The sequence below is a fragment of the Camelus bactrianus genome, chromosome 24 (assembly GCF_048773025.1).
Source record: "Camelus bactrianus isolate YW-2024 breed Bactrian camel chromosome 24, ASM4877302v1, whole genome shotgun sequence".
NCBI lineage: Eukaryota > Metazoa > Chordata > Mammalia > Artiodactyla > Camelidae > Camelus > Camelus bactrianus.
In genome coordinates this window covers 9277564-9302850 of record NC_133562.1, presented here as the reverse complement: position 1 = coordinate 9302850, position 25287 = coordinate 9277564, and the positions used below count along the sequence as shown (strand labels likewise).

General features: G+C 49.8%; 2 protein-coding genes across 3 annotated transcripts in view; one reads left to right on the top strand and one right to left on the bottom strand.

Annotated features, from left to right (window-relative positions):
- The window catches only part of NPC1 (NPC intracellular cholesterol transporter 1), a 39108-nt gene extending 29925 nt beyond the window's left edge, over nucleotides 1-9183 (top strand). Inside the window, exons 16-25 of the mRNA XM_074352144.1 lie at nucleotides 43-183; nucleotides 1193-1282; nucleotides 1697-1887; nucleotides 2188-2303; nucleotides 2937-3066; nucleotides 4415-4615; nucleotides 5594-5825; nucleotides 6529-6642; nucleotides 7588-7750; nucleotides 8433-9183. Coding sequence (XP_074208245.1) covers nucleotides 43-183; nucleotides 1193-1282; nucleotides 1697-1887; nucleotides 2188-2303; nucleotides 2937-3066; nucleotides 4415-4615; nucleotides 5594-5825; nucleotides 6529-6642; nucleotides 7588-7750; nucleotides 8433-8515 — 1461 coding nt within the window. The 3' untranslated portion in view covers nucleotides 8516-9183. The remainder of the gene's footprint in view (nucleotides 1-42; nucleotides 184-1192; nucleotides 1283-1696; nucleotides 1888-2187; nucleotides 2304-2936; nucleotides 3067-4414; nucleotides 4616-5593; nucleotides 5826-6528; nucleotides 6643-7587; nucleotides 7751-8432) is intronic.
- Nucleotides 8915-25287, bottom strand: RMC1 (regulator of MON1-CCZ1). Of its 2 annotated transcripts, XM_074352145.1 has the most exons (20): nucleotides 25076-25287; nucleotides 24294-24370; nucleotides 22200-22284; nucleotides 21236-21292; nucleotides 20032-20118; nucleotides 18654-18794; nucleotides 18224-18327; nucleotides 16888-16977; nucleotides 16690-16795; nucleotides 15833-15944; nucleotides 14357-14401; nucleotides 14093-14146; nucleotides 13377-13505; nucleotides 12744-12850; nucleotides 11038-11157; nucleotides 10669-10746; nucleotides 10240-10344; nucleotides 10082-10150; nucleotides 9768-9993; nucleotides 8915-9086 (listed from the first exon to the last, which is right to left on the bottom strand). In XM_074352145.1, the coding sequence occupies exons 1-20, from the start codon at nucleotides 25175-25177 to the stop codon at nucleotides 9007-9009; spliced, it is 1974 nt and encodes a 657-aa protein (XP_074208246.1). In that variant the 5' UTR covers nucleotides 25178-25287; the 3' UTR covers nucleotides 8915-9006. The 2 variants fall into 2 exon arrangements, with proteins under 2 accessions (XP_074208246.1, XP_074208247.1); XM_074352146.1 differs by lacking the exon at nucleotides 14357-14401.

Below are 25287 nucleotides of genomic sequence, written 5' to 3'. Positions count from 1 at the left end.
GAAGCAGCCGGAGGGTGACCTCTGTTCCCCTTGGTCCCTCAGAAGAACCGGCTGGACGTCCTCTGCTGTGTGGGAGGGCCCGCGGATGGGGGCAGCATCCAGGCCTCGGAGAGCTGCCTGTTCCGCTTCTTCAGAGACTCCTATTCTCCACTTCTGCTCAAGGACTGGATGCGGCCGATTGTGGTATGAGCCAATCTGTGGCTTTTCTTGTTTTCCTCCCCAAGTAGATTTGTCATATGCCTTCTACAAAATCAGACAGCTGGGAAAGGATCCTGACAGCTGTTAGGTATATACACAAGAGTGCAAAAGCAAGTATGTACCAATATATAAAATATTTTTAGCAGTCCATGTAAGCAAGAGTTTCTGTTTTAAGTTTTTTGGTTTTTATTTTTCTAAGTAATTACAGATTCATAGAAAGTTGCAGGCGTAGCACAGAGAGGACCCAGCTGCCCTTCGCCCACGTTTCTCCCAGTCTCGTTAATTGAAGTTCAGTATCAAGACCAGGAGTCTGACATTAGCACCATGTATACGTCAAGTTCTGTGTTGTTTTATCACATGTGCGGACTCGTGTAGCCACCACCGCCATCAAGATAGAGATCTGTCCTGTCACCACAACACTCACCCTCGTGCCACACCTTCGGTGTCACCCACCTCCCTCCCCTGCACTGTCCCTCATCCCCAGCAGCCACGCAAGAGCTTTTTACAGTCTACACACGGAACGTGGTCAACAGTGATGCTCTGCTGCATCTCTATTAAACGTAAATTCATTCCGGTGATAGTAACACCTAATGTTTATTGATCACTTCCTGTCTGGTATTGTGCTCAGTACTGGGTTCGAGTCTAAATTCTGGGTCATCCCTAGAATTTTCTCATTTAATCCACAAAACTATCTGATGTTACAAGTCTTACTTTTCCTGTTTTATTGAGGAGGAAAAAGAGGCTAAGAGAGGCTAAGTGACTCCCCCAGGGTCACTCAGCTTCTGAGTGGTGCAGCCAGGATTTGAACCCAGGTAGTTTGGAGACTGTGATCTCAGCCACTACCCCTTGTTTTCTTAGCTTATCATTTAAACTTGCTTGTCGGTTTAGAAAAGTCCTGTTTTTTGCTTTCAGGGCTTTTTCTTTTTTAATTTCCATTCTTAACTTCATGATAACTCTAAGCGGTCGCAGCCCCATGACTCACTTCTCATTGCAGATAGCAGTATTTGTGGGTGTCCTGTCGTTCAGTATCGCAGTCCTGAACAAAGTGGAAATCGGATTGGATCAGTCTCTTTCAATGCCAGATGTAAGATGCTCTCTTTTATTCCAACTCATGTAGCCCACGGTGAATACACCTTTCAATACACGCATGTGGGTGTTTTCAGCCGATGCCTGCCTCTAAACGCAGGTGCTGGCAGGCTGTCCCACATTACAAGCATTGCTCCAGGGCTCTGGGCATCCTGAACTCTCAAGCCTCTGGAGCACGTGCCAGCAGCCGGTCTTGTCCCTGGGGAGGTGCCCTCGTAACGGTGGGACCAGCCGGAGGAGCACCGGGCTGGGCGGGGGCGTTGAGCACTGGCTGTGGAGGGAATCGTGCACCTGGGCTGCAGGCGGCTCGGCCAGGAGCCTCCCAGGGCCCTCCCGGTTCTTAGTGGTCCTCACCTGCTTGGCCCCCGGCACACCCTTCACGCTGCGTCCTGTCATGTGCTTGCTCTGTCAGGACTCCTACGTGATGGATTATTTCCAGTCCCTCAGTCAGTACCTGCACGCCGGCCCGCCCGTGTACTTTGTCCTGGAGGAAGGGCACGACTACACGTCTCTGCGCGGGCAGAACATGGTGTGTGGGGGCACCGGCTGCGACAACGACTCCCTGGTGCAGCAGATCTTCACTGCCGCTCAGCTGGACAACTAGTTAGTACTGCCAGCTGGTCCCCTGGGCCTGAGAGCTCTCACTGAACACAGCTTTTCTTGGAAAACCTGTCTATCAAAATGTAGGCTGAATCCAGCTTTACCTGAGCTGAACCTTTTAAAGGACTGATTTACCATCTCATTCTTAGAAAGGTTTTCCATGAAGTGCTAATGTGGTTTGTTTTTTGACTGGGTAGCATTAGAAGGTCTAGAAAAGGAAGTCTTGGGTTTCAAGCAGAAGGACTGAAAGTGAAGACTTCCTCCTTGCGCCAGTCGTGGGTAACCCTCTCTCCTTGTCTCTAGTACCCGAATAGGCTTTGCGCCCTCGTCCTGGATCGACGACTACTTTGACTGGATTAAGCCCCAGTCGTCTTGCTGTAGAGTCTACAACAGCACGGATCAGTTCTGCAACGCGTCAGGTACTTTACCCTGTTCCAGATCTTTCCCTTTTTTTCTGGAAAATCTTAACATAATTTAAAAATAATTTGCATTTCACTGCCACCCATTTATCTGCCGCGGCCGGGTCTCATTCCGTTTGTCTTCATCCCCTTCCTCATTGTCCTCTCTGAGATGCTGCATTGTCCCTCAGGGGGCTGCGGGCCGAACGAGGCCCAGGTCAGGGGACCCTGGTTTTCAGGTTTCTCATCTCTTTCCAGTGATGCCAGTGGCCTCTCTTGATTGGCATCTGGACGTAGCTTGTCAAGGGTCTGCTTTCCTCTGTTTCTCGCTGTGGCCCTGTGGTTGTATAAGTGTTGAGGCTGTGCTAGAATTTTCTTTATAAAAACATGGAGACCCTGGGCTCTGGTTATCACAACTTGAGGTCGTCTTTAAAGCAGGAAAGCTGCTTTGGGGAAGGAGATGTGTACAGCCCGTGTTAGATGAAGACGGCCCTGGAGTTTTTTAGACTAGGAAACTCACGTGTTTGGAGCTCTTCGACAAGCAGGAAGATTCCGGAAAAGAATTCCCCTCGTTTCTTTATCATTATTTTACAATGCTCTAACCTGGAGACCTGTTCGTGTCTCTCCCCGCGCCCCTCCCTGTGTTTGCACTAGTGGTTGACCCTGCCTGTGTCCGCTGCCGGCCTCTGACTCCAGAGGGCAAACAGAGGCCTCAGGGCAGAGACTTCATGCGATTCCTGCCCATGTTCCTTTCTGATAACCCGAACCCCAAGTGCGGCAAAGGGTGAGTGACGCGGGGCCATTCAGACCCTGCCCATGTCCCGTTTACCTTGCACTGGAAAGCTTGGGTTGTGGGGAGGGAGGACGGGTGGGAACAGCGTGTGGGCGGGGCCTCTTCTCTGCCCACTCCCCGCCCTGTCCCCATCCTCCTGGGAAGGCAGAAGAACTCAGACACCTTTCAGGAAAACTCCTCACCCTTCATTGCTCCCACCCTGGCTCAACACTCATGTCTCCTGCTCCTCCTGTGTCCTGGCCCCCTGGCCCTCCCGGCCATACGGAGGAGGCGGAGTCCCGGGCAGGGTACCAGCGGGGCAGCGTGGGAGGAGGAGCGGGGCATCCCAGAATGTGAAGTGGTCCGTTCAGTTGCGTCGATGGCGTACAAGATAGCCCCTCTGCTTTGTCATCTCATCCGAGATGAAGTTTAGATTCTCTGAGCCCCACTGTGTTCCTGGCCAGCCTGTCCGCACACGAGGTTATGGGCTCTCACTCCCTTATCCAGCCAGGCAGCCAGTGACCCAGGGAAACAGGATCTCTGGCTGAAAATTAGCAAAGACAGCCGAAGTCTGGAGTGGGAGGGGATTCGGACGCATTGGTAGGAAGGTGTGTCCACGTGTATGTTAGGCAAACCCTAGACATCCCTGTCTTTCATAAGAATGCATAATTTGACCAGAGTCCCGTCAGTCATACGTATTGTGTCTGTGCTTTGAAATCTATCCAAGGTACCATGGGAACACTGCCCCTAAAAATAAGGTAGAAATGAACCTGGCAGCTTGGTCTCCTTCCAGACGAAATGCTCGGCCCACGTAAAACAAGTCAGAGTGGATTCACCTTGTAGGAAGGCAGTGGCCACCACTCACAGGGAGCCTCCTCCTTGCCAGGGTCGTGCCCAGCACCTCGCTGACACCGCCTCACCGCCTCACCGCCCGGCCCTGTGAGGAGGTGCTGGTGTGCCTGTTGGCAGAAGGGGACATTGCAGCCCAAGTCCTATAACTCTGCCCAGGGCCTCAGGGCTGAGGCCGATCTCACGACTGTCTGACTCCAGGGCTCTCGTCCCTTCTTGCCTCCTGTTACACAGCATTGCTGAGCAAACTCTGTGAAAACACACTTGACTGTGAGCAGAACCAGTTGTAGAAACAACAGCAGCTGTGTGCCAGGGAAGCCACGGCAGCACGGAAAAGCCAGTGCGGGGAAGAGTAAGCTAAGCCTTGCTCAGCCCCTTCCGGGGGCCTCCCTCGCCCTGAAATGTACAGCGGCCCCGAGCCCAGGGTCAGATGACACCACTCAGCCTCGAGTGCTCAGATTCTGCGGGTGTGGCACGGGGTGTGGCCCCTGACAGTACTGTCTTCTCACAGGGGACACGCCGCCTACAGCACGGCTGTTAACCTCCTCGGCAACGGCACGGGCGTCGGAGCCACCTACTTCATGACCTACCACACCGTGCTGCAGACCTCCGTTGACTTCATCGACGCCATGAAGAAAGCCCGCCTCATCGCCGGCAACATCACCAGGACCATGGGCCTCGAAGGAAGTGGTCACCGTGTGTTCCCTTACAGGTACCGTGTGTTCTCTCACAGGTGCCATGTGCGTTTTGTAAATGGAGCATCCTGGGAAGGGCTGGACCCCGGGGATCCCGCCGTGGGAGGCTTTCCTTCTGACACCGGCTTGTCCTGAGCACCAGTGAATCTGTCCAGGGAAACGGTGTCTGGGTGAGGACGGCCAGAATCTGGGGCAGCTGCCAAGGTCTCAGTGCAGAGGGCACACAGCTTGCGCTTGGGGCTGGAGCTCAGACCCTGAGGGATGCACAGAATAGTGCGGGGGCTGGAGACAGTGGCACCTGGAGAGCCGGCTTCACCGAGGGCCCACCTGACAGTCCTGCTTAGTAACGGGTGGATGTCCTGATTGCTGAGTGCCTTTATGGAGATTTTTCTTTATCCTTTATTGTGGATTTTTTTTCCCTTAAAAAGAAAATATTTTGATACACTGAATTTGGAAAATTAAAAAAAGTAGAAAAAACAAGCGATCCCCCCCACCAACCCTTGTGCTCTCACTTAAGGGAGGCTTGACCGTGTTCCCAGCAGGAGGATGGCCTGTTCTGTGTAAGGACCTCTTAAGAGTGGGTGTCCTGAGTCCTGGGAAGAGCTGGTTAACTTTGCCAAAACAGGGAAGAGCTGGTTAACTTTGCCAAAAAAGTATTTTCGCAGGCTCTGCATAGGCCCTATTTGACCTGGGGTAATCCTCAGAAGAGACCAAGCCTTGTTTTTCCCAAATGCCATGGAATATTCTTTGTAAATAAATGTCTATAAAGCAGAACAGATCGGGCATATGAACAAAGCCTTTATATACAATACACATCTTGGAGGCCCTTCTTCAGGTGTCGGTGCTGAATTGCCGTAGGTGAGTCTTGGAAAAAACAGGGAGGTTTTATGCGCCGGATGTCCCTCAGGGCAGTTTCAGTTTCGCAGCGGCAGGCTGAGGAACACAGCTGCCAGAGGTGAGAACCAGCTGTAACAGAACCTCCTCCCTCTGTCCAGTGTGTTCTACGTCTTCTATGAACAGTACCTGACGGTGGTCGATGACACGGTCTTTAACCTTGGCGTGTCCCTGGGAGCCATCTTTCTGGTGACTGTGGTTCTCCTGGGCTTTGAGCTGTGGTCGGCGGTGATCGTGTGCGTCACCATCGCCATGATCCTGGTCAGCATGTTTGGCGTCATGTGGCTGTGGGGCATCAGTCTGAACGCGGTTTCTTTGGTCAACTTGGTTATGGTGAGTCCTGGCCCTCCCAGTCTGTCCCTGACTCCTGGGTCACTTCAGTGAATTGTTTCTTGGCGTGAAAGACCAAGACCAGCTCTTGCCCTGGCGCACATGGGCGGGTGGCACGAGCGGTGGCCAGAGCTGGCCGTGGGCCACGCGTGCAACAGTGGAAATGTGACCTCACAGTCCAGCGTAGGTGTCCTGCCTTTAACGTGTTATTCTCAAGGGTTTGTAAAAATATGCAGCCTAATGCCAGCAGGTGTTTGCTTTTCTTTTAGAAGAATTGCCCCTTCCTGATGGAATTTTCTGACCAGTACCTTTTGCCCCCCATGTAGTTGCCAGGTGCTTTTTAATAGTTAAGTCTTGAAAATGTGAGCATTTGAGAAAATAGCAACCTCAGATATGAACGTGGCTTCGGGTGGGGTGGCAGTGAGGCCAAATTAAAGAAAGGAGGCCAGCCTGCTGGCTCGGTGGAGGACGGGGTGGCCTCGAGAGCGCTCAGCAGCTCCCCTCAGACAGACACCTGCTGGAGGAAGCGAGTGTTTCCCGGGCCAGGTTAAGCTGGGGTGACGGGAGCTTTGTCTGACAGCTTAGAGGGGCCGCTCAGACTCCTTATCCTCCGGGGGGCTGGTAAGCACAGGTCCTGGGAGCGGGGTGGCCGCTTTTACGGGTTTTAGCAGAGAAGCGCAGTTGTGACGGGAGCCCTGTGTTGCAGAGCTGCGGCATCTCCGTGGAGTTCTGCAGCCACATAACCAGAGCGTTCACGGTCAGCACCAAGGGCAGCCGCGTGGAGCGGGCGGAGGCTGCGCTCTCCCACATGGGCAGCTCGGTGAGTCCGCCCGGCTCGGCTCCCGGGTGAAGGAACTTGAGGATTCAGTTTCACTGAGCAGCAGCACCTAACTAAGGATTACAGGTTCTCAGGCAGCTCGCGAACTGGCTGCATCTCGCGTGTGGCCGTGTCCTGATGGTCTTTAGAACCATTCTGCTGGGGGATCCCTCTTAGGCAGCGCTAGGGCTGAAGCAGGAGACTGGAGAAGTTTGATTTGAGAGCCTGAACCCTCTTGCATTTAAAACCCAGGCCGGCCATCTGTTGAAAAGCAGAGGAGCTGCGGTCTGTGGTTCATGTCTGGGGAATCTTCTCAGGTTCAACCAGGACACAGGGTTGAACTATCAACCAGGGACTTTGCCACCACAGAAAATATCGTTACAGAGTAACAGCGAAACTGAAACTCTGTCATACAATTCTAGATACTTCAAATAGTTTCTATCTGAGAATAGAAAGAAATGTATTATCTCAGGTTAGAGACAACTCAGGCACACATCTAAGACACTGCCAGGTGGGCCCCAGACACTGCAGTGAAGCACGTATCACTGTGAGCCACACAAGTATTTTGGTCTCCTAGTACACGTACAAGTTCTGTTTATACTGTAGTCTATTAAGTGTGTGACAGCATTGTCAAAAAAAAAAAAAAAAGTAGCTACCTTAATTTGAAAATAGTCCTGTTGGGGAAGCAGTGCTGACAGACGTGCACGGCTGCCATGGGGTCTGTGCAGACTTCACAGCTTGCACCCTGTAATGCCCATTTTTGATTTCCAGATTCGTAAGCGGCAAAGATAACAATTTTAGGCAGAGCACAGTGCTACTTATCAGAAACTGAAAGCTGGGGTTCAGTCCCCCATTACTTTGGACCTTGACTAGTAAATCCCTACATGAGGAAGTGTTCGATGACGGCAGGTTGATGAAAGCGGCTTCTAACCGTCTCCCCTCTTTCAGGTATTCAGCGGAATCACACTAACAAAATTTGGAGGCATTGTGGTGTTGGCCTTCGCCAAATCTCAAATTTTCCAGATATTTTACTTCAGGATGTATTTAGCTATGGTCTTACTGGGAGCCACTCATGGGTTAATATTCCTCCCTGTCTTACTCAGTTACATAGGTAAGAGTTCTTATTTTTAAATTAGTGGGATGGGGGAGGCGTGATCCTAGAGGAAAACCACCTTGACACTTCTAGATCTTCAGTCTGATTCTCTCCCAACTGAGCTATTTGGGCTGGGCGCTTGGCACTTTCTTCTGAAGTATTTGAATGTACTTACAGTGATGGGCATTTAATGAGTAACACTGAGTTTAAAAAAAATACTAATTCTAAGAGAAAATCTCCTAACTGGGGGCTTCGTGATTGTCCAAATGCCTTCATTAGAAAACTGCTAACACGTTTTCTGGAGGCCTGATGTCACCGTCATACTGGGAGTGAGTTTGAGGGTCGGTGGCCCAGTGGCACCTCCCTGCTAAGGGGTGAAGGACAAGGGTCAGCCCACAGCCCCACCGTTTGTCTCTAACTTGGAGCTCTCCTTAGGCCCTTCTTCTAGGGCCACTTCAGTTTCTGTAAGTGACCTGTGGTTGAAAGGACAGTACCAGCTTGCTTGATTTATAGCTTTGTGACAAAGCTGAAGCATTGAAATAGATGGAGAAAATGAGGGGTTTGAGGTTTTGGGTTTTTTTGTTTTGTTTTGTTTTTATTCTTCTAAGTCTCTGGGGAACAGGAAGTTCTGTTACAGTAGAAACTGTCTTCCTTCTCCTAAAGAAATGATCCAAAAATTAATTCTTCTTATCCCTTCCAGGACCATCAGTAAACAGAGCCAAAAGTTTAGCGACGCAAGAGCGATACAAAGGCACAGAGCGAGAGCAGCTCCTCAACTTCTAGCTCCCCACCCACCCCCGGGGCTCGGGAGACTGTGTCTGCAGGGCGGTCGGTTACCCCCGGACTGTGGCTGCGTCGTCAAGGCCCGGTTGAACCCTGGATGTGACCAGACATCAGGCTAGTTAACAGTAGCTTCGGCCATAGCGCTTTTAAACTCAGGAATGCAGACTCGGACTGGGGAAGCAGTATTACTGGACCCGAAGGCAGCCCGGGACCCGGGTGCATCTTCGGTTCTCGGGCACACGGACCGGGCACTGAGGGAGGCTGGCATCTGCTCACTGACACTTTCTAAAGGCCAATCAATGCAACGTTTCTCCTTTTCTAGGAGCAAGCCATCACCCAAGTTCTATACCACATTTTTAGTAACATTGGAAGATGTCATAGATATTCTTTATTACAACATTTTGTAGTTTAAAGAGCTTTATTAATGCAATAAATTAACTTTATACACGTTTTTATATATATATATATATAAAAAAAACTAGCAAGTGACCTCAGAACGTTGCAGGCCTCATGAGAGCTTGGTCTCCAAAAACTTGTTTGAAAAAAGCAACATGTTCTTCACAGTGTTCTCCTGTAAAGGGAGCGAGAGAATGAACACGCTGCAGTGCGCAGCAGTGTACAGTGGGTTTTAACTTATTTTTCTTTCATAAAATACTTTGTTTCCCTAAGCTTTTGAGTTGTTTCTGTTTGCAAAACTGGTCAGGTACCTTCGCAGCCCCCAGCAAGTCGCCACCTGCTTGGAGACGGAGAGGCCCGCCTGTCGGGGGAGGGGGGGGAACCACCGCCTCGTGCTGATACCCGAGCTCGAGGAAGCTGGGGGCCTGAGCAGTTACGCTCCTTTCCCGTCCTAAGAAGGAGGGTGCCTTGGAATTTCATAACTTTGAATTTAAAAGTGATTAGCCAGTGATTCCTGCCTAAAACAAACATTAACAAGCCCCAGGCCATTTAAAACCCTCAGCTGCCATCTCCTGTCTCGTTCCTGATTCTTCAGAAATGGACATTCCAGGACCAGATGTCCCCCAGACTCCCCTCCACCGCAGTTCAGAGCAGAATTCAGGTTCCATCAGCACACTGAATCCACTCTTACTGCAAACCATGGGCTTGGGATTATGCAGGCTGGTACAAAATTTTGTTTTTCAAAACCTAACCCAGGAGTTCCCCGTACCACACGACTTCTCTCCCCGGCTTCTCGTGCTCTCTTGCTACTGAGTCTGTGGCTGCCCCAGGCCTTTCCCTGCAGCTGTATCCTCACCTGGTGTGAAACTAGGGTTCCCTCGTAAACGCTGGTTTCGCTGTTCAAAAAACCGGAATATAGTGTAGAAAAGCATGTGGTCGTCCGTCTGTTTTGCGGCATCTAAAAATTTTCGTGCAGAAATGTTGTCGTGACCACCAATGCCCCGGATAAACCTTAAGGCAGCCAACACCTGGTGTTTGGAAAGAAGAACTTCCACTATCTCATCATTGGCTGTGGAAAGTCGCTAGAAGTACGGGAGAAAGAGAAACCCAGGTCAGTGCAAGCAACAGGAAGTGCCTTCGGTGCCATTTAAAACTGATGTTCAGTGTTACCTTCAACATGTCCAGAGACAGCTGATGAGCAGGAGGATAAAAACTTTCCAGAGATAACAGCAGACAAGCCTGAAAGACACACTTTCAGATTAGCTTCACCATAATCTGTTGGATGGTCAAATTTTAAGTTGCAAGAGTGAAAATCCAGTGACCCTTACCAGAGGCTTGGAGTCGCTGAGGACGTGGTACTGCAGGAACTGGTGCAGCATGTAGAAGAGGTTGTGCTGGACCAGCGTCTTGATGACGAGTTCGTGTAAGTAATGCTGAGACAGACAGAGGGAGAGACAGTTTCCACATCGCTCAACCACAATGGACTAGAGGCTTGGTTTGCTCTAACTGATGGGTGAAAGTTTCCGTGACTATAAGAGAAGTGGGTTCACCGTGCAGGTGAAAGAACCCAGCCTGGTGTGACACTGATCGTCCTACTGAGAACTCTGGTCATGTCAGGAATGCCACTCGGGTCGGAGCCAGGTATGCGGCCCCTGGTGGCATGTGAGGCGGCCGTCCCAGTTACCATACTGACTCTGTTTTTGCTTAAATACCCCCGCGCCCCTCTAATGTGGGGCGACATGCTGACTCAGAGGTACCTGTACTGCAATCTGGAACTGGTTCAGAGAGCGGATGTACTCCATCAGCACGGCGATCACAAATTTATGAGGTGTCTCCTACAGAGGGGAGAAATGGGGAGACGTCAGGGCTGCAAAGGAGGCTCCGTGTGAGTCCTCATTTACCCGTCCCCCTACCCCCACGGTTCTTCCACGTGGCTGGTTTTGCACAAATCCCTCCAGAATCCCCACCCCGCCACCGGTGATCACTTTTAGGCCTGAGTGTCAGAAGCCAAACTGTTAGCATTCAGTCCTCCCCCAAGATAACCCCGGTCACTCTAATCACGTTCTGAATTCTGCTCATCTTCCTCTATGCCCTTCAAATAAGATCTTTGTTTCGAGCCCCCCTACCTTCTTTTCCGTGAAGGCCGATAGGACGTGGGTATACATGTCCGACTGGTCGACCACCGCCTGGGTCCGCACTGGCCTCCTGAGGAGCGGGCTGCTCCGGCTCTGCCCGGCCTCCATTGCCTGCAAGGCAAATCACACAGGTGATCTTAGTCCACGTGCGGCTAGTGACGTGTCTGCAGTGAAACCAAAAGGGCTGACTTCCGAGATGCTGTGAGCCTAAGACGTGAGCAGATGACACTTATTCCACGACTCGGACAAGGCTCTTTCCTGTGCTGGCTGGGGCAGAGTTCAGGAATCATCCTAAAAATACAACAGTGTTCACAGATGGAACTAAAAAAGCACATGCTGTTTTCTCAAGACTTTTTTTTTTTAAACCTCTTAACATAACTCCCTGATTTTCTTAATCACAGACTACCTGGCATTTGTTCTCTAATAAAAGTGACGTGGTTTACTGCATCTTCGTTTTATGAAGCCCTGGTCCTACAACGAGTGGATACCTCTCTTGTAGTCGTGTCAGCGGGTTTTAAAGGGTAAGCACAGCTCCCCAGACGTTACTGGGGAGGAACGCTCACTGCGTTGCTTTAGCAGCAACCTCCTTAGCTTTAGTGAGCCTGTCTCTGCTCTTATTTCTGGGCGGGAAGATTGCCAGCTTCCATAACCACGATGTCACTTCCAACCAGCCGAGAGGCCAGGCCTTTCTATTACTTCCTCTGACCTTTAAGTCTTTGTTCTCTAATCTTAGCTTCCTGCTCACATGGAGACCGGGTTCTCCTGTAACCAGAGAGTCCCTGGGACCATAATTTGAACTATAATTACCAGAGGATTTTTGAGAAGTGTGGCATACTTTGAAGCCGCTTTTGAGAGAACGTCTTGACTGCTTCACCTAGCTTTGGGACACAGATTCTGCGGGCACCTGGGGGCGGGGTGTGGAGAGCCTGCACTTCCAGGTGCTCCGGGTGTGCTGGTGGTGCTGGGGGAGGACCACACTCTGGACCAGCTGGGTTTACAAAGCCTGAGAGTTGCAGGGTAGGGATGCTCAGAAACTGCCACTGGGATCAGGCCTCTGCTGCCCCCAGCCCAGAACACTGGCAGGAGGACGTGTCCGATAAGACAGGGACACACGTGCTCCCAGGTCACCGGCCTGCAAGCAGCCTGCCTCAGCCCTGTTATCCTCGAGTAGCTACAGGGGAGAGGGGTTCTTTTAAAACCACTAACATTTTTCACCTTCCGAAGATCAGGTCTTTGAAGTGGACTAATTCATTCCACTTGCCCTGAATTTTTCTCCTCTAGCTGCTTTGAAGCTAGAGAAGCAACAGCACAGCAGAACCTGATAGGCCAGGGTACCTTTTCCCAGCCCCTCACCACAAACGTTTGCGCCTGCTACACAGGAAAGCAGCGTCCTAACGTCCCATCACCACTCTCCTAACAGGACCCTGACTGGCGGCCAGGGTGAGTCTTATTGTTATACCTATTACATCCTAAAAGGAGAGGAACAAGGAGTGACAAGACGGCTGTACTTCTCATTTACTAACTCTAGGCTCTGGATGGACAGAAAGCTAGGAATCTACTGCTCCCCCACCGTGGGCACCTTGCCTCTGGCACACAGACAGCCTCAGTGGCGTTACTCCACCTGAATCTTGCATGACGACGACGCTGAAAACACACCCAGGTGGGAGGAGCCCCTCTGGGTAATACATACAACTTACCATCGTGTAGTTCTGCTCAGCGTCCAGGTACTTCTTATACTCCTGATTGAGTTTGTCAAAAACAGTGGCTATCACCGGCAGTGTTGCTCTGTCTGACTCGGTCAGCACTGGAAGGGGTCAAGTTCACGCAGGTCAGCCGACTCCGCGTCAACTTCAGAACTTCAACACGTAGCAACGTGAGAAAGGCTATGAGAGAAATGACTCATCTCCAAGGATTACCAGGCATTCAGAGAAACGGTACAGTTTAGAGACTAGAAGCCTGGAAGCCACTCACCAGCCCTTGCTGGTTCCTAAAGCAGCTACGGAGGGTATCAGAAGACTCTCAGAGTTTAACTGTAAATGCAGTGAGTGACTTGGATTCTGAAAACGTTTGTTTGCAAGCTGGGAAGGGGAGCCTCCACCCTCGTGCGTGCTCATGTGTGGGTCTGCTTTATTTAGTCTTTTCTACCCGAGTCTCTGCAAGTCGTTATGTTCAGCACACTTTCCAGGCACTTATATAATCCACCTTCAAGTGAAGAAGGAGGCTGTAGGCTGCAGACAAGGCATAAACACCGGGCCCATCTCCCAGTAAAAGGTCTCGGGCAGCACAGGCCTAACGGGAATCAGACAAGGGGGAGGGGCCCAGCCACTTACTCTGCGAGCAGACAGACAGGATGACCATCTTGCATTCCTTTCTCTGGAGAAGAAAGTCCATGAGTCTTCCTTTATCTGGCAAGAGGTTTACTATGGGCTGAAGTTTCACTTGGAGGTTCCAGAGGTAACCTGGATTGAGAGGCAGTGAACTGAACTGACGCAAACGAGAAAAGCCCTAACAGTGGTTCCCCTAAACACTGGGGGACCTGCCGCCAAGCAGTCTGTGGCTGCTTCTCACTAACTGAAGCACAGGTGGCCACACCCAGGGCCTGCCCGACTACAGCGGGGTCGATGACCTGTGTGTGTGGGCTGAGCCCCCAGAGTAACCCTGCATGTTCACTGGCAGCCGTGTCAACGGAGCAGCTACCAAACCTGGGCGACAAGTCTCAAATCAACGCAGGGCGACTCCTTCCCCGCACCTGACCCCCTTGAACCTTGAAGGGAGGCGTCAGTGTGTGCGCTGACAGTCCTGTGCTCTGCTTTCTCCTGGACCGGCTCCCTGGTTGACAGCTAACACCACAGGCTCCCGGAGGAATTCCTTATCTCATCCACTCACCAGTCCGGGAATTTCCCAACACCCACGCTGCCTGCCGGCTGGGCAGGCAGAGCCTTCGTCAACTGGGGTCCCCGAGAGAACTAAAGGCTTGGTCAGAAATGACCTGAGTGGTCCCTTTCTCAGCTCTCCCCAGGCTGGGACGCCCCCACCTCCGACCCACCTTGGCTCGCACTGATGATGATGTCAGGTTGAAAGACAATCCAGGATGAAGAATCTGCACATTATAGGAAATTCTGAACCAGGAAGACATGAAAACAAAAGGCAAACCACCCCCAGGTGTCCGGCCCGCGATGGGAAGGAAACCCCATGGGCGCTTCCCATGACGTTCATGCCTAACGGGGGGGTCTCAGACCACCCTTAGACCTAGTGTGAGGAGGGGTGACGGCTCCCCTCCTGTGCACGGCCAACGCATCGGAAAGGATACAGAGTTTACATGGGACAGGGGACTGGCTGGTCACGGGAGCAGGACCTACGAACGGAGAAGACACGTGTGCAAGGGCTGGCGAGACAACTGCGAAGTGCTGCTAACACAGGCATGTAAATCTAAATCTAACACTTAGCTTAACACTGAGCTTTCTAAAGCCTTCAGTAAATGTTTATTCAACCGTAGCTGAACAACGAAGAAGTGAACAGTCAAGTCCCACTGATAACACACATGAGGAGGAAGGAGGAAGTTGAGAACAATCCACGAAGAGGTCTTGCCAAGAGGGGGAAAGCAGGTCAAAACTCCATTCACAGCATTTTCTTTCTAATAACCAAAGACGATTCCTCATTCACACGTGTGCGTCAAAGGACTGAAAAATTTACCTGGGTGGTTCAGAACCAAATACCCAGATAATTCACTATCCTGGGAAAAGAAAGAAGCTGGAAAGAACACAGAACATGAAGACTACAGCTGACCCTCGAACCAGGTGGGTTTGGACTGCGTGGGTCCACTTATACACGGCTGTTTTGCGACAGTGGAAACTACAGGACCACACGGTCCGTGGCTGGCTGAATCCTCAGCCGTAGAACCTGGGAACGGAGGGCCAACCAGATGGCACACACGCATCAACCCTGCTGTTCCCGGTCCGCAGTAGCGTGTTCTCCCCCAGAAAGACAGGGGGCAGGCGAGAGGCAGCGCTCCTCTCCTGCCATCGGCCCGAGCCTGGCCTGCTCTGTGACCCGAGTGAGGACACCGGGGCTGCAGGCGAGGCCAACCCCCAGTGCTCCCTGGCATGGCTCCCAAGTTCCAGATGTGCACCTGCTGACTACGGTCTACACGCTGCAACTTCAACTAACTTACTCTGGGCTCCAACCTCCTTTAAAAAGAACACAATGTTTGAGTTCTACTTTGAAACGGATCACATTGGGAAAAGACAAAAGGACCCATTGGTTTCTTTTCCCTTCCCTGAAATACTGACCGTGTCTCCTCTGACTTCCTATTGCTGCCCCTTCAAGTCGGAGCACTGGTTCAGAACAATCTCAGGAGCACAGCCGTAAGCACCGACTGTGACCTCAGCCAGGGGAGAACGCGGTATTTGTTGTAATCAGGACTCAGAACGGGAGGTAGATAAGGAGAAGTGATCCTGGGCTAAAACCGCTGTAAGCAGCTGCGTCTAACCCCGGGGTTACAGAGCACAGGAAACAAAACGCTGCCGCCGGCTTCTTCAACATTAAAACAATCCTCCCAATTGGATGGGTAATCACAACCATCCACTTCAGAGCTCACAGAAGAGAATCATTCTGTTTTCTTCAAAGGAAGATTCATTTTTCTTACAAAGTGCTTTTCACAAGAACACAGTTTTAACTTATAGAATTGGTATGAGTTTCACTTAAAAAAAAAAAAAGCAGAATCACCCATCACAAGGGCAAACAGATCTGGGACGCCCGGACCCGCTCCTCCTTCCATCCCTCTTACCTGCCACGGGGATCTGATAGGGGTGAATCGATCGGGCGGGAAGCACCGGGTGATGGAGGGTGACAGTGCCATCGAACTCTCCCCTTAGCCTGATGTCAAATATCACCGACGTCTAAGGTGGAAGGACAAGGTGGTGACCCCAAAATGAGTCACGGCTCAACCCGCCCCACCTGACGCCTCACGTCTGCTGTCTCAGCCCCGCTGACGAGTCTGTGTCGGCACCCACCCCTGCGCCAGCTCCCACGGGAGCAGGAACCTGCTACAACATCGCAGCCCTCTCTCTCTGTTTTATCAGCTCTTAAGTATTCTCACCTCCTATGACATGCCTCATCTAAGAGCTCCAGCAATTTAAACAGATCTTTTTCACTGTAAGTGGCAGCATCTTCATCAGTAAGTGATTGGGGTGTCACCAGCCTCCAGGAGGGAGGAAGTGGCCTGTCTACCAGCAGACATCCAGCTAACGCTGCAAAAAAAGCAGGACCCATCCTAGCTCTTTCTCTTGGGCCACACAGCCTCAAAACCATCATCACGGACCCTCAAAAGGGAACTACTGAGCCGGGTGCTCACACAACACGGCGGTTCTGTGGTGGATTCCCAGCTACGCTGATTCAACCAAATAACTGTTCTAAAGTCCAATCTCCTCCTGTGTGATTTTCTGAAAACAGTTTCTAATTATCCTATCAACTTACAGGGCATCACTGCTTTCCCTAAACCATCTGGAATATGAAACCCACTTCCACCTGGAAGACCAAAACTTGCAACATAAAAAGCACTTCCTTGTCTTTGCCCAGAATGTTGGGTTAACTTTACCAACTGGAAGCCAGGCGAGAGGCCCGGACACCCCCACGCGCTCATACCTCTGTGTCCTGGTGATGCACGACCACCAGGTTGTCCACCACGTTGAGGGCGAACTTCCCCGTCCGGCTTAACTTCAGTATGTGCATCTTTTTGCAGGCACCTTCTCTGCAGGACAACAGAAAGGTCAAAAACTAGATCGACAAGCCTTAGTGCATGCCTCAAAACTGGAGAAAGAGGGGAGTGTGCACGAAGTGTACCGTGGCAGGTGGTAGAGGACGACCTCTGCTCCCGTGCTGTTGGACGTCCGCGAGTGATGCCTCAGGAAGAGCACGTACAGCTGCCCGTATCTGCCAACAACAGAGACATCAGCCCCACCGCCGCCTGAACCCCCTCTGCTGCCTGAACCCCCTCCGCTCTAACTGCTGAGTGGTGAGGCCATGGTTAAGTGGATTACGAGATACTCACTCAATGGGATCTTTTGCAACCAAAACATTTACAAGAAAGCGCAAGTTAGCTTGAAAAAAAAAAAGCCTGTTACAAGTTAAGTGAAAAGGGGAGATACAAACCTAAATATCGCTTGATCATACTATTCAAAACAAAAACACAAACTTATACAGAATATCCCAAACTACTGGAAATACGTATTGTTAATAGGTGTCAGTGAGTCATATGCTAAGTCCATTTTCTTTTTAACGTTCTGTAATTTCCCAGTTTTGTATAGCGAGTACATCCCTTAATCACAGGAAAACACAATCACTCTTCATTTTTAAGCTCCTCTGATAAATGTTGCTGTGACCAGTTCCTGCAGGCTCGTTTTTACTCCAGGGGCTCACACTGTGCCGGGCCTACTTCAGGGACAAGGAGGAGACCAAGGGGAAGGCGCAGGTCTCTACCTCCACTTTGGCAAGGACTGTTCTCATTTTTTCTTTTTCTAAACCAGGATGCTTCAGATTTCTTGGGGGAAAAAAAAAGGCATTCTGAGTGCTAAAAAATTTTATAGTTTGGAAACCACCATTTTAGGCTATGGAAGAATCAGAAGAAATTTAGGAGCAAAATACTGGTATTTGCTGAACAGGGTTATGGGAATTAGGGGGCTCTTTGTATCACTTTCTATTTTTGTGTTTGATATTTTCATAATAAAGTTTTAAAATTGAGATATCTGCATTTCCAAATGAAAATAGATCTTCTTACATGCGTAATTCAGATCTATGTTAGATTAAAAATATACACTAGTTCTTTAGAGCAAGTATGATATAGTTTAGCTAAAAAATAATCCTTGATAAGCTTCAACTCACAGAATGAAGAAAAAATTCTAAAACTAAGAAACAAATTGGTTCAAGTTCTCATTTTATCCAACTAGAATTGTGGAAAAAACACTTCCACAAGATCACAAAGCTAGTAAAGTTACAAAAGAATGTCAAGATGACAGGCTTTCTATAATCATAAGATCCCGGTACTAAGCGGGGAAGGGGAAGTCCTGATGGAGGTTACCTAGGCCAAGGGTGGCCCTAGGGTGCTTACAACACGCCTCTTCTCTTACTGACATCCCTGAAAGCTATTATGAAAAGGACTTCTCTCAAAGGACAGACATACATTGTCGCCATGGCAATGTCTCTCTCGGAAAGGTTCAGTTTAGTGGACTTCGGTGCAGCTGGTAATTCGATCTCAAACTTGGGCAGCTTCGACATAGTGCCAGCCTGTTTGGGGGAGAAAAATGTCTTAGGAAAAGCTTATTAAACCTCTTTGATGTTTTAGCACTCCCTACGTCAAGTCATTGAGGCTATACACACATGCAATGTCTTTCCATCCTTTCCAGGGTCCGGGGAGCCTGTCCCCAGAATGACTCCCTCTTGGTGGGGATGGGATGGTACGGGGGTGCCCTCTAGTGGCCAGAAGTGGCGAGGCTCTTGTTGGAGGAACCTTCCCCTTGGAAGTTACTGCACCAGTGAGGTTGTCAGAGGAACAAGGCAGGAGGGGGAAAATGGCCATCTTTTTTTGTTTTTAAAGCGGGGCTGACTCTGACCCGGAAATAGAAGGGCTGCAGCACATTCCCGAGCACCGTGGTAGACAGCAGGATGACGGCGCTCTCGGGACAGTACAGGTACCAGTTCACGTTGATGTTCTGGCTCTTCAGGAGTTTCAGGCTCCGCTTCTCTGGTAAGACCTGAAACGAAGTTCAAGAAACAGAATCTTCACTTAAAACCAGCACGATGTCCGGAGACTGACGAGGAAAATAATAAAAAGCATGCCACTTTGGTTATGTGAGTAAGGACTGTCTGGCAGATTCTAAAAGTTCTCTTGACCTCCGGCTAACTTTGAGATGCTTCAGAGGAATCCTGAGGCATCTCAGAGAGAAAGAGAAATATTAAATTAACTAGGATTATTTGATGTGTTAAAGTAAATGTTATCAGCCATAATTCTAGTTATTGTAACCAGCTTAATGGATTACTTTGTAATCCGGTGTTCATCCGTACATTTTTAAGTCTTCTGTCATTTATAGACAGTAATTGTTGGACTTTGATGCTTTGGAAGAAGTGCTTCATCTTCAAAAAGATTCACAGGAAAGATTTTTTGACAAGTACTGGTTTCTGACGCATTTCAGACTGCACCAGTGAACTGGGGAAATTTTAAAAGCCTAATGGAAAATCTGACAGCTTCATGAAACTGTTAACAAAAAGGATTAGTTACTGAGTGAAACTGTGAATGCTTACGGTTTCTGTCTGGACTATTACTGGTTTTGATCTGTGCTTTCCAGATATATGGAGGCTCTCCCCCACAAGTTACTCATGGCTCATAGCAATTTGGTAAAAATTACACCTCTGTAGGTAGAATTGAAATATTTTTCTTTTCTCTCTGCCTGGTCCCTCTAGAAACTGGAGACTTGGGTTCCGAGCAGCCTTACTAGGTGAATGGGAAAGACTGTCTCCTGCCATGTACAGGAATCTGGATGTTTTGGGGATCTCTAGAAGAGGGAAAGCCGCGGAGGCGGAATCTGATGGCAGGCCTCTGGCATGGCTTTCCTGGCCCTGAGAGGCCTTTTGGGGATTCAGCCTGAGATTCCTGAGGAATTCTACCACAGTCAGTTTGGAGAAGCCTATGTGGTCAATTGACCTGACTTATTTTTGCAAACAAATTAGTCTTGATTTGGTTGTGTCTGGTGGCGATGAGGGTAATTTCAGAGAGAAAAATATGATGCTTCAGTGGATATTAAGTTCTAGTTTCTTAATTAGGTCCGTATTTATGGAAGTTACTGTGTTAGTCACACTTCTGCCCTGCTGCCCAGGAGGACAAGAGAATTATCTCGGAGGATTATCACAGGGTGTAACTGCTCATGTCATGTCACTGCTTGCTTTAGGTCTCAAAAAGGCACACGTACAAAGCTTGTGTGAGTGATACAGTACCTGGTAAAATTCAATTCCTTGATCTGTTATGAAGACAATTTCAGTAGAACTGGTCCAGCAGAATCCTAGTATGTTAGCATTTTTGGTCTGAAAAGAATTATAGAAAGATTTTTTTTATTAATTAAAAAACATGTTTAATTTTCTTCAAAAGCTTGAAATATCCTGATGTTTTTAACCACTCTTTAATGTTACTCATATTTGATTACTAATGAACAAATGCGTGTTCCCAGATTTTCACCTGTAGCACCTCACTGAGCACCTGAATCTGAAGCCCTCCTCGTCAGCAGCACAGAAGGAAAAGCCTGAGTTCTGCAGAAAGGGAACCACCCAGCAGTTATCATCCTCTGTCTCTAGGAATCAGAGGACAGCTAGCACTCTCTGAGTCAAACACAACAGAGGAGCTGGCGTTGTAAGTACAAAGATTCCCCATGAGTGTTGCCCAAGTGGGCTGGGGGCTCTGACCGACACCCCGTGTTCTGGGTGAACAGCAGAGCTGGGAGCCTGGGGGCAGCTGGGCCACGAGGAGCACCTGGAGCTCCACCAGGGACACAGGTGTCTGGCGGACGGGCCTCTCCTTGTCATGGGGCCCACATGGAGCCCCAAGCAGCAAAACCATCGCAGATGGAAAAGGCCCTACCCTATTGGGGCCAGCTGCTACTTGTTTCCCGGTGCCACGATGCCGCTCTGAGCCGAGCCCCCCAGCCTCATTCATCAAGCCTGGCAAATCTAATTAAAGTGGATTAGAACCTACACTGCGGGAAGGAAGGGAAGAGAGAAATAGAGACGGAAGGAAAGGAATGAGCAGCACAAGTCAAGGAAAGAAAACATTATCAGGAAACAGAAAAATCTCTTCCAAAACCTCCAAAGAGGCTGCTGTGTAGGGAACCCAGGGTCTGACCCAGACTCGCCAGCCCCGCGGGAGGGGCAGGGGTGACGGGAAGACAACAGCCACCACGTGCTGACATGGCTCAGGGCCCGGCGTTTAACCTCCCTCATCCATTTAATCCTCCCAGCTCCACCTTACAGATGGAGAAACAGGCCTTAACAACTGTGAGATGTGTCCCAGTCCCAGCCACAGTGAGGCTGATCCCGGCACTCAGACACAACCTGCTTCCATTTCGTGCTTTCAGTTACCAGCTCCCCTGTGCCTAGACGTCACCCACGTGGGTAACGCGGCCCCGCTGGGGAAGGATGGGACCCATACCTTGCACTCCTGCGTGTACTCCAGCTGAGAGCTATCTGGGATGAAATTAGAAAAATCCTGAAAGAAAAACACACACACAAGGAGAAATTTGGATTGGGCAGCACCCTGCCAACCTCCTTCAGTACACAATGAGACAAAAAAAAAAAATTTAAAAAGTGATCATCCCCAGTATCTCCTCTGAAAATAAACCTAATTACCTCCCCCAGCCAAAAAAAAAAATTAATTTTTTTTTAAAAGTGATCAAAAAAACCCCAACCTGACAAAAACCAAAGACAGGAAAAATAAAAACATTAATTTGGACAATCTGCCCCTCTAACAGCAACAGGTTGACAATTCAATTTTTTAAAATGAGTTAATCCAAATACTGTTAGGGTTTAGAAAAGTCATTCCTCCAACAGTTGATTTCAGAGAAATGGGTTGCTATATGTTACAAGAGGCTTTCCAAGCATTTTAGCAATTAACACTGACAGGAGGAGATAGGATTCTGCCTTCTTCCCAACAGCTTTTTCTCTACTTTACAAATGGTGAATATTTATGAAGGCTAAAATGCCAACGAGCTGCTCCAGCCTGGAATATCTGCTCCTATTAGGTCAAGAACTGAAAGGTGAGAGAAGAGAACAGACCGAGTTACTGGGGCAAGGGTAATTCACAAAGTTGCCAGAAATACGCTTCACATAATCTGGTCCTAGCTACCAATCAATACAAAAGATGCCTGAGGTGCCAAATTAACTTAAAAAGTTTCTGAAGTCAAACATGACAAACTAAGCCTATAATTATTTATCCATTCGAATGTCTTTCTCATCTTCAAAAATCCAAAGGCTCAAACACAGTGCAACATAGCCACAGCTTCCAGGACATTAAAATAACAAATGGTTCCTTTAAGACTGGAATTCTGCAATGCATTCTCTTCCAAAAGTACTTCTAATGTCTCTTTCTTCACACTGTACTTAAAAATAAGTCTTACCACGGTCTTTGAGGTCCTCTGAACAGCCAGAATCTTATTTTCTAAGGAAAACTTAATGCACTTCACTTCTCCTTTGTCCTCCATCCTTTAACAAGAAAGAGCAGGTTATGAGTTACACTTCATAACCGAATTCCAGCTTCTATCACTTCAGGAGAAGGAAAAAAACAAGTTAAATATTCAGGAAGCAGCAGCAAATCTTAGTTTACAATTAAGTTTCTCACGCTATTAGTAGGACCTCTTTTCAAACAACAAAGTCCAACTGGCAACAGGTAGCTGGAGAGATCGATGGTACTGCAGGTAACAAGTGACGAGGAACTGAGAACACTGCGCGCTCAGCCGAGACTCCTTTTAGACAAAAATAAGCCGGAACCCACACAGTAACCTTCTCCACACACTCCACCTTCTCTCTCCATCGCCCTCACAGCAGGGCTTTTGAAAGAGGCACCCGCTTTTCCCTACTCACTAGGCCCAGGACAGCTCCACCTGGTGCCTTACAACTGCCTCGAGTAGCTGTCATGCACGAGGGAGTCAGGGGATGATCACAGAGGAGACTCTTGGGGGGATGGGAGTGTTCATTACCTTGACTGCAGTGTTTTCATGGTTATACACATATGTCAAATATATGCAGTTAATAATAATTAAACCACATTAAAGCTATTAAAAACAGATATTTCAAAGACGGTAAATTCAGCATCTCCCCCCTCAAGCCTTCCTGAGCCCCCCAATCTGAATCATTACGGCCTCACTCACTTTCCACACCCAAGAGACCACGGAGTCTTACCCCCAGATATTTCTAAGCACCCAAGTGCCTATTTGATGCCAGTCTACACTGCCTTCGGGCTGGTCGCACAGCGCCTGCTCAGACTATAGCAATCGGCTCTTAATTGGCTGACTTTGACCTGCTCCCAACTAATTAAGCTTCAAACCTGCAACAACGTGTTCTTTCCAAACGCTGATCTCATCATGCCACACCCCACCTTTATCTTCAGTAATGAGGTAAGGCCCTAATTCCACAGCTGAATATACAGGGTTCAAGTCAAAAGCTGCCAATGGCCACACCACTCGCTTCCCCACAGGAAACCTGATCTTCAGTTACGCAGACTGGGAGTCCCCTGGCACCAAGCTCTCTAGCCTTCTTACTCGTCCGCTCCATCAGGAAGCCTCTTCTCTTCACCTGGAATCCTCCCTTTCATGTCTTGCTCAAAGACTTGAAAAAACCTCCCAGGCAGTGGTCTTCCCCAGCCCATCCCAAGATAAATGCCACATCTCTTCTGCGTGGCCACGTTCTGAACACTCTGAAGAGCGAGATTCCGGCACCACAGTAACTGTATGTGTCCACCCACCTGTCCCCTACACCGAACATGAGTTTTCCAAAAGGGGGCCAGGCTAACTCGAAGCCCTCACATGCCTGGTGCCCAGTACAGAGGCTGCAGTCAGTGTTTACCAAACAAATGACGATCTAAGAAATAGACACATTCATTTTCTACTTCAAAAATTGTTTCCTATTCACACAGGCCAACTGTCAAATGTTCCTAAAGTCACCACTGAATTGAGGGCCCACACTGTACTTTCCCCTTCTGTAATCACAAATCTAGGTATTTCTGAAAGTGAAAGGGTCTGCTATTCATAACTACAATGGTTCAACATGCATAATCGGGGACATCCAGTCCCCTTAAGTACAGTGGAAGCTGGGATTTTAATATAAATTATTACAAGGGAAACACTGACCTAGGAATCGCCTCCACCTTTGGATCACTCTGAAAAGACCCTGGGCCAAATGAGGAAATGAAGGCCCTCCTCTGTCAAGAAACCGGAAATAGGCACATCAACGCACGAGCTCATTTCAAGTACCAGGAAGTAGGTGCCCTACTTTGGAGTATTTGGATCCTAAAACCACAGGGAACTCCACGTATTCACTCTGACAGGAAATAGTAGACGGTGCCACCAAGACAACACCTCTTCCTCCAGACAGGGATGTTACCCGCCCCGCCCTCCAACACACTTATAAGACATTTAAGACATTCTTCTGAATGAGAAACTAAAAAACACCATTTTGTCTACATAGTGAAGTGTTCTGAAAACGGCAATAGTTACCTAAATGAGATGGGATTCCTGTCATCTGGGCCTTTAACGACCACCCCAGTAGCTCCGCCAGATCGAACAGCAAACACCTGCGAGGGGAAAGCAGCAACTCTGAAAAGCTCTAGACACATAGTCCAACCTGCAATGAAGATTTTTGTGACACCCCACCCACCCTTGGTTCAGCTAAACTAACGTGGCACATATCAATCTGCAGATGCTTGGTGTCCGCGTGAATTTTAAGAAACAAGTGGGTAGAGACCAAAAAATGCTACCGTTCCAAGCGCTACCCGCTGGGCAAGACCGGGTCAGGTCCTGGAGGCTCCAAGTTTTAAACCGTTTCGGCAAAGGCGCCGCTGGTCCAGTTACGCACACCCTGCTACTCCGCCACGCTGCTTCTCCCGCACCCCTTTACAATATTCCGAGAATAATGAAAATCTCGGTGTTTAAACCCTTGACTGCAAGGGTAACTGATGACAAATACGGACAACAAAAGGCGCCGGGGAAAGACCGGCGTGCTAACAGCTGTGCACCCCGGCCAAGAGGCGCAGGGTCGGTGCGCGGGCTGGGGTCCGCCCCAGCTGTCACTTCGGGGTAGAAAGCCCTTGCCCGGAGCCTGGTCCCTGGGCCACCGCACAGGAAGGGGCCGGCGTGGGCCCCGCGTGTGCACCGCAGGGGAGGCCCAGGCCTGGTCCCCCGGCTCCCGGCCCCGGCGCGCGGGACACCCGGGAGTGCCGGGGGAGGCGGGCAGGGCGCGCCGGGCCGCGCGGGGGAGGAGGACGCAGGCCAGCCCGGACCTGCTTGTTGGCCTCATCGAAGAAGACGCAGTTGACCGGGTTCGCCTTCTCGAAGTGCACCGGCCGCTCGCACAGCTCCAGGTAGTAGTCCTCCTCGCCCATAGCTGGCGCCGCGGCGGGGGCGGGGGCGGCGGCGGCGGCGGCCGCCAGTGTGGAGCGGGGCGAGCGGCGCCGGGCGCGGAGAGTCCGGCCGGGCGGCGGCGGCGGCGGCG